The 16,142-nt window shown below is 37.3% G+C and overlaps 2 protein-coding genes across 3 annotated transcripts; one reads left to right on the top strand and one right to left on the bottom strand.

Moving 5' to 3' along the window:
- The first annotated feature begins 2,629 nt into the window (after positions 1-2,629).
- LOC112050339 (trypsin-1) lies at positions 2,630-12,501 on the top strand. Of its 2 annotated transcripts, none has more exons than XM_024088591.2 (7): positions 2,630-2,787; positions 7,192-7,438; positions 8,068-8,230; positions 9,031-9,193; positions 9,438-9,623; positions 10,240-10,414; positions 11,244-12,501. In XM_024088591.2, exons 2-7 carry the CDS (start codon positions 7,198-7,200, stop codon positions 11,360-11,362), a joined length of 1,047 nt encoding a protein of 348 aa, XP_023944359.2. In that variant the 5' UTR covers positions 2,630-2,787; positions 7,192-7,197; the 3' UTR covers positions 11,363-12,501. The 2 variants fall into 2 exon arrangements, with proteins under 2 accessions (XP_023944359.2, XP_052739787.1); XM_052883827.1 differs by lacking the exon at positions 2,630-2,787 and adding an exon at positions 2,835-2,974.
- A 721-nt stretch (positions 12,502-13,222) lies between these two features.
- On the bottom strand, positions 13,223-15,927 carry LOC112050338 (HCLS1-associated protein X-1). The gene is made up of 2 exons (XM_024088590.2): positions 15,590-15,927; positions 13,223-14,813 (listed from the first exon to the last, which is right to left on the bottom strand). Exons 1-2 carry the CDS (start codon positions 15,779-15,781, stop codon positions 14,304-14,306), a joined length of 702 nt encoding a protein of 233 aa, XP_023944358.2. The 5' UTR covers positions 15,782-15,927; the 3' UTR covers positions 13,223-14,303.
- Positions 15,928-16,142: the final 215 nt, after the last annotated feature.

Genomic DNA, 16,142 nt, shown 5'->3' with positions numbered 1-16,142 from the left:
TGCGAATTGGCAAACTTCACATACGAAGAGAATTGAGAAAGTTACTCAGGTATGCAGGTTTCCTTGCGATGTGTGATGTTTAATTTCATAAAATGCACATCTGAGAAGTTGGACATGCATGCTCTGAACCGGATTCGAACCTAAACCCTCCGATGTCATATCCACTGGTTTATCTGTGCTATCCCGTGATCGACCACACTTCACAGCATATGCAAACGAAGACTATGTCATATGTGCTGCCTTCCTGATCTCCTGAGGCGCAGATGTTAGAACCTACGCCCTCCGAATCGAAAGCAGAGGTCATATCCACTGGGCTATAACGACTCAATTTGCGTATTACACACCAGAGAAAACATTGTAAAAGTTTTCATCATCATCATATCAACCCATAATCGGCTCACTGTTAAGCTCGAGTCTCCTCTCAGAATGAGAGGGGTTAGGCCAATAGTACACCGCGTTGGCTCAATGCGGATTGGCAGACTTCACACACGCAGAAAATTAAGGAGAATTTTTAATTAATAATTAATTAAAAATTCTCCGGTATGCAGGTTTCCTTGGGAGTTTTTCCTTCACCGTTTGTGCATTTTAAGAAATTTAATATCATGTATTTAATTTCTTAAAATGCACACAATTGAAAAGGTGGAGATGCATGCCCCGGACCAGATTCAAACCCACACCCTCCGGAATCTGAGGCAGAGATCACATCCACTGGGCTATCACAGCTCTCAAGTACAAGTATTACTTGTACATATTTTATGGTTTAAACACTAGCTTGCAATTTTGCTAATAAAACTTCACTAGTATGCAAGTTGTGAGGCATAATTGTAATAATTCAAAAACTAGAACCGAGAAGAGCTTTTAGTAAAAATGGATAATACAAGGTAAGTTCCGAAAATGAATTTTGACCTCCTACCTACCAGTTACCTATAACGAAACGTTTTAAAGTAAGTAATTAAACGTTTAAATACATCAGCGCCTGTAGAATTGTTCATTTTAAAGACTATTTAGAATTATGATGTTTTGCAAAAAAGTAAATTTGAAAAAAATATACTAACCTACATACTAGTAAAAGAAAAGTGATATCATTTTGTTTTGAGTGAGTAAACATGTACCGGAAGAAGTTACGTATATTATGGATTTAAATTTAACTTGAAGCAAAAGACGACTCCTGAATTATTTATTTTAGCATTTCTGTGTAAGAAACGACTTCCACAAAGTTTATATGGTAAGTATATTTATTTGAAAATTTTGCAAAAGTTGATTGGAATACTTCTGTGTTAGGTAACTCTTGAGTGATGTTAAATTAGGTTGCATAGTAAGGAAGGCATAAATGTTCAGCAGAGAACGTCTATCGGCTGATAATGATGATGAATATGATTGAAGATAACACGTTAACCAAGAAAGGACCTATTAAGCGCCTAAAAGCCAACCAGGTATAGCCTGAGAATAAAATATAATCTCTTAAGGTCTGAGAAACTTGTACCCAAAGCTACCGTTAGTTATAAACCAACAAGTACCTCTACATTTCGTAAGTGCGTGTTGAGTTCGACAAAATAGATTGACTGTTTGCGGATGCCAGCGAGATTAGTACATGGTATTCTGTTCTTCAGCTAAAAATATCTACAAACCATGATTTCAATATTGCGCTAAGCCTAGAGCTTAAACAAAGCTTTTTCACCTGAATAAAAGCCACAAGGAGCCTGACACCCAGGGGTACTACGTTCGATTTCAGTTCGCTAAACTATCATACGCACTCCTGACTTAGTTGAAACGAAAAGAAGAATTTGCTCATGTTTATTAATGCAAAGCTACTTTTTTAACATTAAGAAGAATTGCTCATACAACACTCTCGGTTTCCCACAGAATTGCAACCAATATACTGATGTTATTTGTTCTACATCGAATCCTGTGAGAGCCTTGTAGAATTTTAAATGTAAGTCCTCTTCTATATCGATTTCAGTAACTAACAAGAGTCGATTTACGTCAGTAAACAAATTATTTCCTTTGTTCTATGATTGGGCAACAAACTTCTTGAGTTTTAATTATCGTTAACAATCCATATTCGGCTCACTGTTGAGCACGAGTCTCCACTCAGAACGAGAGGCATTAGAATAATAGTGCATCACTCTGGTTCAATGCGGAGAAAATTCTCAAATATGCAAGTTTCCTCACGATGTTTTTCCTTCACCGTTTGAGGAACGTGATATATAATTTCTTGAAATACGCATAACTGAAAAGTTGAAGGTGCATGTCCCAGACTTCATTCCAACCTACGCCTTCCGAATCAAAGGCAGATGTCGTATCCACTTATACACATATAATTATCATGGTTCTTCTTTGGCTGAATTTTAGTAAACTTTCACCTTTACGTATAATGATTAGTAGGATTCAAAATACTGTTCAATTGACACAATTTGATAAGTAAGTCAGTAGGGAACCGTTCAATAACATCAATACAGTAAGCCACCAGTCAATCACTAACGGGTATAGTCATTTATCATAATACATTGCGTGTCACGAGATTAGAGTCCCACATGACGGGGAAAAAAGTGGTAATAATTACAGCATTAGCAGATAATGATTCAGCTGAAATTACCTTGTAACTGTTGTGGAATTTATGGCATATGGAATAAAACTGGATGTTTGTAGCGGCTTCGTCCATTGCGCCGATTTGCCAGGACGAGGCGCGAGTGAAAGTGGAGATAGTTCTCTCTCTGTCGTGCAGCGAGTTGCGTATAACTGCGGGCTCCTCATTTGTCAACCTTTGCCAACACGGATACCACTGGCGTGAGTCCTTTTTAACTATGTTTTGGTGTTATGTTTATATGTGTGAATCCTTTTAATTGGGGACGTTGATTTTTTTTAAAATTTACATTTGCGTTGGATTCCTGGCAACTTCCGTGCTTTTATTTGAGTTTGTTTATCGCGTTTTAGCACAGGTTTAGCAGTTTTTAATTTACCGGCAAGTGTTTTGGTTAGTTGTATTTTTTTACATTAAAACTCTAGCTTAATATTTATATTAAGTATTTGGTATTATATGTTATTTAATAATATTGTTAATCACATAAATGCTAATTAAAACAGAAAAATTGTCAGAGAATTGCCTCAGATTATCGATATAAAACGCCAGTGCTGCAAGATTAATAATAATTAATTAATCTATTCGGAGATAATTGCGTTCTCTATAATCTATAAAACTCATTAAACTATTATAGTATAGTATATTAAACAGGATATTGATATATAAGTAGACGATGTGAGAGTGTATGTATGTAAATCACAGTAACATGTGTTTACCGTTAAGTTTGAATTCATGGCGCGGCGCCAGTGACCTAATAAGTGACCTCCATTAAATAATAGAAGCTTTGATGGATGTCGAACTACCTATAGCCATTATTCGATAGAGCTTATCTTTACTATTCGTTTTTTATGATATTAGCCATAGCTTTTAAACAAAACAACCATTCCCCCTCTAAGCGAACAGCTTGTGTATGTTGGGGATTTACAAAATACTTTTTAATCCTAGAAATCATTTATAATCCTGGGTATGTTGTGATGAGTTCTGGCTTCAATTTTCATCTCGGGTCAGTTATTATTTCTTAAATTGTCTCGTTAATCACCTAATTTTTTTCTGTTAGCTTTTATTTAAAATTTTGGTAATCATTATTATTATTCAATGTACAGAACTTCTGTTAGGTGGGTTTATATTTAATTTTGTTATACCTACATTGCCAGTAATCGTCCCTAATCACGAAAGTAAATTACACCTAACGAAATAATAAAATATATGTACATGTTATATTCAGCAATATTGCACTTGCCATTTTAAGTTAAGTTTGTATAACATTATTATTATTTTTACACTACATTACATAACATTACATTAATAGGTACCTAATCGGCAATACACTTTTTATTTTAAGTATGTACAAATATACATGTCTATAAATGATGCGGGAACAGGAAAACAGGCAACTCTCTACTAGAACGAGTTGCGGGAATCGATGCAGACTGCATACCAACCGTGGCTTTATGTAAAGTCACTTACACACGGACCACGAACGTATAAAAATGTCAAACGAAACGTGTCTCAAACGGTTAAGGAAAACATCGTCAGGAAACCTGCATACCAGAGAATTTTCTTAATTCTCTGCGTATGTGAAGTCTGCCAATCAACATTGGACCATCGTGGTGGACTATTGGCCTAACCCCTCTCATCCTGAAAAGAGACTCGAGCTTAGCAGTGAGCCGAATATGGGTTGATAATGATGATAGTACTAATAGTCATGTATAAGGCGAATTGCGACAGAGCTCGTTCATGTAAAAAGCTATGTCTAGGCTATGGTTGCCGTTGAAATGTCATGGTGGCATGAATGGGATATGATATTGCATTTCCAAACCTTAGGTTGACGTTTAACAGCACGTTGTATTATATTACCTGTAGTTTGTAAGTTCAAATAAAAATTCGTTTATATCAGTTGGCTTAGCTTACAAGCAATGACTATTTATAGAGACTTTATCACAGGTTCAGAAGGCAAGTTAATGCAGAGTAGGTAGTATACCAGCATGTTGCTAAGTTTTGCTTAGATATTTTATTTTACGTACGAGATTAATGTCAGATGGGCAAAATAATAATGTTAAACCTAACATTAATATCAGATGGGCCATGGGGATTTGTTGTTAATTTTTTTTAAATAAATATCTATTATAATAAACATCTGATAAAATTATTAACTTATTTCAAATGATTCGTTATTTTGAAATGTCTTCAAAATTATAACTATTTTAACAACGCATTTACACATTTTTATTTTACATCGTTTTTTAATTTAATTTGTTAATATTCATTTAATGTGTGTCGTGTGTAATAAGCTTTACGCTTTTCATGAGGATCACGTGGTTGATATCAAATCAGCGCCATTTCTTAGGGAAAGGTTTAGATAGTAAATACAGTAAAAGGTAACAGTAAGAAATTATTGGAAGGCTCTAAAACTTAACCGTAAACATTAAATTAGGTACAAATACAAGTCTTATACATACAGGTTAATTTTTAGAAGCAAACAATAGGTAGCTGAATTCGTAACAATGTTTTCGAAAATAATTGTGTTTTTGTTTATCCGTTACCTGTTATTATTTTAAGTATGAAAATGAATTTTTAATAACATATCTATATATATAAAAATGAATTGCTGTTCGTTAGTCTCGCTAAAACTCGAGAACTGCTGAACGGATTTATCGTATCTTGGCCTTCAAATGTTCGTGGAGGTATAGGGAAGGTTTAAAAGGTGAGAAAAATTAGAATAATTGCCGGGAAAACCATACAAATAACCCTTTTCTATTTCCCATACAAATGTTTAAGATTCAAGGGGTAGGGTATGGTAGGGGTAGAGTAGTGTAGAGTAGGGATAGGGAAGAAGTGCACATAAGTCAAAGCGAAGCTTGACCGGGTCCACTAGTAAATAATAAAAATATATACTTGAAAATAAAAGATGATTCTAATTTTTTATTAAATTAATATATTATCTATTAGTAGACTTAATAAACTTTATATTATGATTTATAATCAAAATAAAAAATACATTTGCCAAAATTATTTACAGTGTAAGCGCGTTGAAGTCTTTTGTTCGCGGTTAATCAAATTGTTAAATTATTTCCTTATTTTTATAGTACCGGACGCATGCGACTTCGTCCATTTAATGTGACCTTTTAACCGGGGCTCTGATAATATTAGCATACTTCTATCACTCTCCTTCGCTCGCCAGCATGTGTGAAATAAAATTTATCACGTTTACACCGTTGTTCTTTTGGCAGCTGCTAAGTGCAACATTCGAAGAGTCATTAAAAATAATCTATGATAATTAAGCGAATTATTATTATTGCATGCAACCCGATGTTGCTTAGAGTCCAGTGGCATTTTTTTAATTCTTTACAAGTTAGTCCTTGACCACAATCTCATCTGATGGTAAGTGATGACACAATCTTGGATGGAAGCGGGCTAACTTGTTAGGAGTAGGATGAAAATCCATTCCTTTCGGTTTCTACACGGCATCGCATCAGAACGCTAAATCGCTTGGCAGTACATCTTTGCCGGTAGGGTGTTAACTAGCCAAAGACTTCCACCATCCATCCGGACTTCCAGAACCAAACGCGCATAGCTCTGTGCCACAGAGGCGTGTAGGTTTATACTTTAATCAAAACGAGCCAAAAAGTTTCTGTACAATCAAGAAACCACGGTATTCATTAGCAGTTAGGCAGGACAAAAACACGTTTAATGGAAACGATGAGATAAATAATTGTAACGGTACAGACATGATGCCGGAGGGGCAGCGGTCAGGCTACCGGTTTTAGCGAGTGTCCTTGATTTGCTAAGACATCATGCTGGTTGATTAAATTCACTTAGTAGGACGTGCCAAGTGTGGACTAAATAAGTTTATTGCTTACATTTAATTGTATTATGGCTTTACACGCGACTGATATGAAGCGTAGGTTCGAATCCGGTCCGGGGTATGCACCTTCAACTTTTCAGTTAGGTATATGCATTTTAAGAAATGAAATATTACGTGTCTCAAACGGTGAAGGTAAAACATGCTGAGAATTTTCCTAATTCTCTACGTGTGTGAAGTCTACCAATCCGCATTGGGCCAGGGTGATGGTCTATTGGCCTAATCCCTCTCATTCTGATAGGAGACTTGTGCTCAGCAGTGAGCCAAATATGGGTTGTTGATGTTTGATAAGAAACATGATCCTTTTTCAAAGTCGTTCCCAAAGCGACTTAATTCCAACTGTTATCAATTATTATTATATGTCACATGCTAGGTATAAAAAGACCATAAAATTAACTAATCGATATACGATTGGAGGTAGAGAGCTTGTTGAATATTTCTGTAGGTAGGTAAATTTCAAATCATAATCAGAACTTTGTGATCGAAATGGGATGCAAAAATAAAATGTCACTAATAACGAAGTTTCCATGGAAATCATCAACGCTGCGCTGTAACTTTACAAAATGCGTCATTACTATAATATAATAATCTCAGAATACAGAATTTTGTATTCTAAGCTTTTAATATAAAATAGTGATTGATACGATACATTCTTTAGTATTGAGACTGCTTGGTGGATTTAAGTTTCAACTCCCCTTTGGCTGCTCTTATAAATAGAGAGGCCTGATGATGGTGATTGTCTTTCCAGGTAACCATGCGCTGGTTGCTATTCCTCTGCCTGGTGGTCGCAGTGAGTTGCCAGGAGGCAGCCATGAAGGCCGAGGACGGGCAGGAAGCGGCCACGAAGGCCGAGGATGGCCAGGGAGTGGCCACGAAGGCCGAGGGCGGACAAGAGAAGGGCATCGTGGACTGGATCAACAGCTGGCTCAGCAGTACCACCAGCACCACCACTGAGAAGCCTTCTAACGAGCCGCTTGTGGAATGCCCTACGTGTCGTTAGTATATTTATTTTAAATACAAAAGAGATTTATGGTTTTAATGGGTCTGTGGCGTCTTATACCAAACGGATGACCCGATTTGGATGCGAATTATTTCAGTAGAAATTTGGATTTCAGTAGAAAGTTAGATTGGAAAAAAAATCTTAGTTCTTTACGGTGTATCTATATAAAAGCCAACGGATATCTTTGGTAAACATTTTCAAAAAATGTTTTTTTTGACACCAATCGTCATTTTATCACGTGACGTGACCATTAGGCCATTTTAAATTTCTTTTTTTTATTTATTGAGAATGAGAAACTATTTTCCTGAACTAAAGATAATACATTCCTTTAGGGTGTTATCAAGTAAAACTTGAAGGTACCCTAAACACTAATAAAGCGAATAATAAATATTACATACATTATGTGAATGTGAAAGTAAGTCTGTATGTTATCGTTTCACGGCTAAACCCACATTACAGACATCGCTAAAAGCTTGCTAAAGCTAAACCTAGACAGATTTAATGAATTTTAGCATAGAGATAACTTGGACCTTGGAGGAGAATATATGCTAATTTTTATCCCGAAAAATCCATGGCTCCTACGAAAGTTCGCTAGTTGCTTTTAACTCATATTTTTTAATGTAGAGTGCGGCTTCACAAGAACCCGCCGGCGCATAGTGGGCGGCAACGAGACCAAGAAAAAGGAGATTCCGTGGATAGTTGTCCTTTTGTACAACGGCAGGTTCTACTGCGGCGGATCGCTAATCAACGATTTGTATGTGCTCACGGCAGCGCATTGCACCTCTGGGTAAATACATTGATTTATTATCCCTTAGTTATATCATACTAGTGGGGGTGCCCGCTAGTATGACTTCGTCTGCCTTTGGACCTCCTTGATCCAGCCCTGTCAGAAAATCCGTTCTTAGCGGTCGTCTACTTACTATAAGCTACCCACTGCTAAATTTCATCTTTAGACGTCCAGCGCAGTGGCGTAACGTGCCTAACCTCCCGGTGACGCCGTAGTGGTCCCACATGGAGCCACTTACTCAACACGAAAAAAAAAAATACTTGCCTTGGAGGGGCCCTGTAGTTTTGGGAGCCCCAATTAAAGGGTTAACAAATTCTCACAAAAAAAGTTTTTTTTTTACTTTTATCATTTCTGAAGTGAAAAACCAACATTTCTTTTTATGATGAAGCACCAAATTAAGTAAGATTGTAAATTACACTTTACCTTTTTTTTACTATCACACGTAAGGGCCCCCTGAAGTCCGGAAGCCCCGTATTATTGAGACGGCTGATACGGCGGTACCTACGCCAAGCGGTTCTTAGATATTTCGTAAACTTTCCGATTTATATAACTACTCGTATATTGATGATAAACATACCCAATGCTCATCACACAAGTAGGTATTTTTTAGTTGCGAGAATTGAACCCACGACTGTAAATGCAGAAACCAGGATCACTAGGCCATTGTGCCACGCGGCTGTCGATCAATGTTTAAGATAGTTAATTAAAGGTGAACCTAGGACATGGGACCCCATTATCATTTTAATGAGGAGATCATTGCTTAAAAAAACAAATCATGATATTTTTCTTTTTATTTTCAGTTTCCGCAAAGAGAAAATGACAGTGCGTTTCTTAGAACACGATCGTTCTGTTGTGAACGAAACAAAAACTATTGACAGAAAAGTCGCACAAATCATTCGACATTTGCGGTACAACCCTGGCAACTATGACAACGATATTGCTATGCTGAAGTTGAGCGAAAGGGTAAGTTTGATGTAATTACTAGCAGACTTTTTATTAAAAAAAACCTTAAAAAACTCCTTTTTAACCCTTTAAGGGTAAAAATCCGGAATGACAGTATTTTTAGTATTTTTCTAGTAGTAGGTACACATACCAATTTCTACAAATGTGACTTGAAAAATTAAGGACTTTCTATACAAACTTTCAACCCCTGTTTCACGCTGCTGCTGAAACAGGGGTTGAAAAAAAAATCCAACATAAATCGCAGGTAGATCTCAGCACAGCCCTGAAGCGTGTTCGAGTGGACGAAGTGGACAGTGAGGACGAGAACGACGTAGGCCTCCGCCCCGTGTGCCTGCCGCAGGCCGGCCTCACCTACAGCAACCAAACCGCCATGGTCGCCGGCTGGGGCACTACCGAGGAGGGTGGCAGCGTCTCCAACACTTTGCAAGAGGTACATAAAGCTAACCACTCACGGTCCGATATACCTACTACATGCTTGCAGCGCTGCTGGCATGTCCGGTAAAACTTATCGTGCTCGACTTGAAGGAAAAATTGCGATCATTGAATTGTGAATGATTTTCGAGATTGCTTTTTCATTGATTATGAAACATGGCTAAAACTCTCGAGATAATATTAACACGTGATATGGGCACAAGCAACAACTAGGCGGAAACCGTACTGTGTGTGTGTGTGTATCACGTGAAAATTCTAACGTAGTTTAAATTCTAAAATGCTTTTTCTTTTTAGTTAGAATCCTAAGTATAGGTCACAATTTTATCAAACTGTTATTATGCTAGCCACCCACGGTACGATATACCCACATACCAGCAACGCTGTCTGTATGACATCCGGTAAAACTCATTGCGTGTTTTTCCGCGTCGCGATTTTTGCTTCAAGTCAAGCCGTTACGCACACATTGGTATCGTGACCAACACACGATGACTTTTACGGGACGTCATGCCAGCAGAGCTGCATATTCTACTGCTCGTCACACTACTGAGATAACGCTGACTTGTCCTTGAATAAAAAAAAAATATTTTGAGTCGATTTTGAATCGCTGTTTCCAGGTGAGAGTGCCCATAATCTCCAACGCGGAGTGCCGTAAGACGGCGTACAAGAACCGCATCACAGAGAACATGCTGTGTGCGGGGGAGAAGGAAGGGGGGCACGACGCCTGCCAGGGAGACTCCGGCGGACCTTTGCATGTTCGTGACGCTACTACTGAGAAGCATCACATCGTTGGTAAGCTATTTTTTGACAATCTTTATAGACTAGTTGTTATTAGAGTTCCGTAACTCAAAAAAAAGGGGAATTCTTATACGATCATTTTGTTTGCCTTCTGCCAAGGACCTCGGAAACACGTGGAGGTATAGGTAGAGTTAAAATTAAAACCACATGAGTACTGACATCTACGGATTGTTAAAACTGTGAAAAGATCAAACTCTATCTAAGTTCAGGTAAAAAGTTATACGGCCATTAATGCCGCAAAAAACGTATATTTCGATTTTGACACTTAAGGAAATCAAAATTTACAGGGTAATTTACATTGACCTGGAACTATGACTTACTAGACTTGAGAGCCGTGACAGCCCAGTGGATATGACCTCTGCCTCCGATTTCGGAGGGTGTGGGTTCGAATCCGTTTCTGGGCATGCACCTTCAACTTTATATATCACGTGTCTCAAACGGTGAAGAGAAAACATCGTGAGGAAACCTACATACCAGACATTTTTCTCAATACTCTACGTGTGTGAAATCAACCAATCAGCATTGGGCCAGCGCGGTGGACTATTGGCCTAACTCCCCTTATTCTGAGAGGAGACTCGAGCTCAGCAGTGCACCGAATATGGGTTGATAATGACTAGAGAACTATAGCAAGTAATACAGTCTTAACTACAAGTACTTATTCTGAAAACTACACATTTGTGGTAAATCATAAAGAATATAACCTTTATTTAAATACACAATCAAGAACCTACGTATGGAACCCTCGGTGATGCGACCGACTCGCACTATTCCTGTTTTTTTTTTTAATACATCTTCATAGTACTTACTCATGATTCTGTTTCAGGCGTGGTTTCCTGGGGCGAAGGGTGCGCGAGACCGGACAGGCCCGGCGTTTACAGCAGGGTCAATCGATACTTAACCTGGATCAAGAGTAACACCAGAGACGCCTGCTACTGCCAGTAAAATTACTGCAAAACTTACAAATATACCTAGTATCACATCGGCATAATGAATTTTGCGTTTCTTGATAATAAAAACGGTAAAATAGTTGTAGTAGATTATAAAGAAGCTTTTATATTAATGCTAACATGTAGCACCAAAGCGATTACAGAGATACTCATAAATGCCTGCAAATATAACCTTACGTACTCGTGGGTTTATATTCACATTCACGCACTTTCGTTTCCGCACTTGGTCATGCGATTGGCCGCTGTGCGTAGGGTAGGCACTATACGTATCTAATGTTCGGAGAGATTGCGTTCCTGACAGAGATTGCGTTCCTCGTCCTCCTTCAGGTCGTGATCGAATGGGACAAACATATTCAATTACGATTGTCTCATTATAACAAAGACAAACAGTTGGCATAACCTTGAAACAGCAGTTCTACAACCTTGTACGCCAGTTCGAAGTTACATTGCCCATTCCATCACGAAATGTCAGAAACGCAAGCGGTCGAAATATGTATGAAATGTAATATTCCGTTTGCAATATAGGTTCCTACATACTGAGTCCTCAGGGAGGCAGTGTATTTTTTCATCTATGAAGTGCATACCCACTGCATATTATTGGCTGGGTCAACGAGGACACCCAACTGTATACAATATAAGAGTCTAACAGAACAGAATACACTTTTGTGTAAAGATCTTTGCTTTTTTTATTGTCAACGCATGTTTCGAATTGCAATTGCAAAGAGAGCAATAAAGACGAAATTGAGACAGATAGAGTTGAAAAGGTATTGTTATAATAATGCAGCAGAAAGAGATCCTAATTTTAGCTTCAAATATTCAATTTTACCTACAAATATCAATAAGTAAACTTATATATAAGCTTGTAATGACATTTATTATCTTTGCCATAAAAATAAAACTGATGATGGTGCTTTGAAGGTTTTTTAATGTCGCAGCCGTAGTTAGGTAGGTTACTGCTAAAGAAACCTTTTTAAAAATGGTTTTTAAATTGCTCCAATTGTAGGGTCAACAATGTATTTATTTCAGCATTTATGAATTAATTTAAGTGTATTTATTTTAAAATTAAGATTATAATTTATGTCACAGGGTAACCTTGACTGAGTGTACTTAAATAAAATGATTATTTTTAAGAAACTTGTGTTTTTGTAATTAAGTTTTTAGTTAAATCTTTGATCCAGTCCTGTGTTTACGTTGAAATAGGTTAAAAATTCTTGGTAGTAGTCAGCAAGTAGTATAGTCTGGCAAGTTCGTCGATAACACTCCTATGATATGCGGGCGACGGGGGACAGACTTCGCGAGTGTGAAATCGTGCGTGCGGAGAAGTGGTGGTGGTGCATCAGTCACGGGTTTTTCATTCATCGCTACACGCCCCCTGGCTCGCGCGGCCAATCGGTAGTGTTACGAACAAAGTTGCCAAGTAAGGCAACTTGATGCCCTAAGCAATCTTCCCATACGGGCCCTGCTATACTTATGAGAAGTACGAGTACGATACAACAAAGAATATGTATCAATCAACGTCAATTTAAAACGCGAGGATTATGAAATTACTTTACCTTTCGTGTCCTTTTTTTACTTGGTTGTCTCGTTTTTTTTATACTTTACAAGTTAGTCCTGACTACATCACCGGTGGTAAGTGATGATGCAGTCTAAGATGGAAGCAGGCAATACAATAGGAGCAAGGGTAGGGTTAGGGTAGGGGTAGGGTAGGGGTAGGATAGGGGTAGGGGTAGAGTAGTGTAGAGTAGGAATAGGGATGAAGACCACATAAGTCAAAGCAAAGCTTGACCAGGACTCCTAGTTTTAATTAATAAATATTAGGTAGATAGTTTATATCATTTTTAAATAAAATAAAGTATTCAATGCAGTGAATCAATTTATTATAATCAGATAAATATTAATTAAATGTAGTTTACAATCTAATTGGTAAGATAGGAATTTATCTTCTAAATAATCCAGGATTAGAAACAATATCATGTATGATAGAGATTATCATTTTTTGTTGTTTGTTTCTAGAATAGTATACAATACCTGTATAACTAGATTGGAGAGATTTAAAGGGATTTACTAAGTACTTATTGCTATTACAAAAATATTATTAAAAACTTTAAAACTAACTATCACATCATAAATAAATAAATATCTTTTCATTATCTGAGTTTACCAAGCCAATATTTCAAATATTGGAAATTATAAATCTTGCCATATTTGAAATATTTTTACTGAAAGAATGGAAAAAACGATTCACACTATTGTCACTAATTTTAGAGATGACATTAATGTAATTTGAAAAACTAAACAATCTGAGTACAGCAAGGATTCTAAAAAGTTTTGAATATTGATAAAAATTGTGTATCATGCAACATAATGGGAGCTTAGTGTTGGTACAGAATAATTATTACTATATTAAAGATGTATAAAGCAAGTTAAGAAACATGACATTAGAATAGATATTAATTTTTGTATGGAAAAATCAAATTATGTTTACAGACTTCCATACATCCAATCAGGAAAATTACCAAAATTATTATTAGAGCTTTACCTACAAATTTTTTATATAAATTTATAGTATTGCTTATCAATGATATTGCCAATTAAATACAACTCTAAAATCATATAAACAACACATACTCCTCAATGTGATTGCCAGTGGTGCAGCTTGCGTTAGAGGGGTCCTATCTCAATACTAATTGGGTAAACCAATAAACAAGTGGCAAATCCTGAAAATCTCTTTAGCAGTTTTTTCATGTTTTTTTCTCTGGGAAGCACCAGATTAACTGAGATTGTGGATTAAATACAAATGTTTGCTTTCACACTTAAGGGGCCCCTGTAGTCCAGACCCTGTATCATTGATACTGCTGATACGACTGCAGCTACACCCTAAACAGTCCTTAATCATTTATTCTATACTACAGAGTATATGAATTTCTGTAATAATTTTAATAGATATTTCTCAAAAAGGAAGACAGTTGAGACAGCATGATGTTAGTAGTTGCAATAGGGTTTAATCCAGGGTTGTAGGGGTTCCTTGAATCAGGTCCCGTTGTGGTAGTCTCCTCAACGACTTCATTACCATTTTTTATAATCCTCCGAGTTTCAATTGTACCATCAGGTTTTGTGATGCTTGTAGTTATTATAGTTTTACAGAACGACTGTCCAGGTACTAAACTGCCATCAAATGGAGTCAGTGGGACCTGTTTGTCTTTCTGTTGCAGTAAGCCAGAAATTTGGTTGGATGAGATCTTACCATCTAAATCGGTGTCCTCTCTCGGGTGTTCATACCTATGTTCATGGTAGCCAGGTTTCAAGTAGTAATCTCTGATACGGTTGCTGTCAAGAGTATCCGGTTCCTGGTCGCTGGTTGGGAACTCTGTGATAGTACCCATGTCACCATGTCCCATAAAAGCTTTCATGTCTCCAAATAGACTGCCAAAGTTTTTGAACATGTCCTGCGGTAGAAAGAAATTGTCATACGTAACTTTTGTGCCCACTCCTTACACAATTTTCTCCATCTAGTTGGGAGGGGAATGGTCCTACTATTACTACAATCTTAGACTGCATTGTTATGTAGTTTGTTGAATACAATTCTGGTACTGAAAATTTTGAGCTGTGATAGCTCAGTGGATATGACCTCTGCCTTTGATTCGGAAAGCATTGTTTTGAACCTGGTCCGGGCATGCATGTTTTGAGAATTTTAGTAAACCTAACATAATGAACTAACTGAAAAGGGCTAAGTAGTTAGTCTGTACGCCGTAGAAGTAGTTGCGAGAGGATTACAGCAAAATCTCTTTATAACTTTTTAAAAGACCCTGGCTCTCTAGAACTGCAGCAAGTTCTATATTAGAACAGGTATCCAAAGCTGCTCTAATAGCATCTTAACAAAATTGTCAAGGAAGGAAGAACAACACGAGCGGAGGAGGGGAGTGTTATTCGATCGTCAAGGAATTCCTTAACCCTACATCCTGTCGTCACAAATCCAGGACTCTGCATCAGAGTTTTTCTCTCTACCACACGATGGACCCAGCACCTGCATGGTGAATCAATGGAATGCTAAGATATTTGTCTCATATCTATATGTGTGAAGTCTGCCAATCCGCATTGGGTCAGCGTGGTGGACTATTGGCCTAACCCCTCTCATTCTGAGAGGAGACTCGTGCTAAAAGTGAGCCGAATAAAGGTAGTCAATGGTGATGACAAAAAATCTCATAATCAGAATCAAGTTTACCTGAACGTGATTGAGAAACTCCTGGTGCATCTCTTGCGGGTCGAACACCTGCATTTCGTTTCTGCTGTACAGTTCGTCATCATCGTCATCGTCATCGGAGCCCCATATCGGGTTGCGAAAATCATTCCTAGGCGGCTCTTGTCTTAGCCCAAGAAACGATCGAACTCTATCCATGAACGCATTACTGGACATCGCGAAGAACACTCGAGAATATTGGTTTGGATTTTAACACAAGTTTAGATTTTGATAATTGGTGATAGGTGATGTTTGTATTGACCTTTTTTCTAATTGCGCAACAAACAATTTTCTTTCATACATCAACGTCACTGTCGTGATGTCGTCTGTCATTGTCAACGACGTTTTGCGTGACGTTCAGAAATTCACATAAAAAATATTTGTGGTTTATTAAAATCCTGACACTGTTTATAACTAAAGGTAAAAAATATATACATGATGTTTATTTTTTGTACTCGAATTTTTTTTCAAGTTATTATTTTTATTTAAATGCTTGCATTGTGCAATATTTGCATTGTGATTATGATTAATAAATAAA

The sequence above is a fragment of the Bicyclus anynana genome, chromosome 10, assembly GCF_947172395.1.
Source record: "Bicyclus anynana chromosome 10, ilBicAnyn1.1, whole genome shotgun sequence".
Taxonomy (NCBI): Eukaryota; Metazoa; Arthropoda; class Insecta; order Lepidoptera; family Nymphalidae; genus Bicyclus; species Bicyclus anynana.
This window is presented reverse-complemented; position numbering and strand designations above follow the sequence as displayed.

What these genes read in the sequence shown, in the direction of transcription:
- LOC112050339 (XM_024088591.2), top strand. Translation starts at nt 7,198, where the DNA reads ATGCGCTGGTTGCTATTCCTCTGCCTGGTGGTCGCAGTGAGTTGCCAG. An exon ending in GCAGCGCATTGCACCTCTGG is followed by an intron (nt 8,231 to 9,030) that starts GTAAATACATTG and finishes TTTTATTTTCAG; the next exon opens with TTTCCGCAAAGAGAAAATGA. An exon ending in TCTCCAACACTTTGCAAGAG is followed by an intron (nt 9,624 to 10,239) that starts GTACATAAAGCT and finishes CGCTGTTTCCAG; the next exon opens with GTGAGAGTGCCCATAATCTC.
- LOC112050338 (XM_024088590.2), bottom strand. Translation starts at nt 15,781, where the DNA reads ATGTCCAGTAATGCGTTCATGGATAGAGTTCGATCGTTTCTTGGGCTA. An exon ending in AGTTTCTCAATCACGTTCAG is followed by an intron (nt 14,814 to 15,589) that starts GTAAACTTGATT and finishes TTTCTACCGCAG; the next exon opens with GACATGTTCAAAAACTTTGG.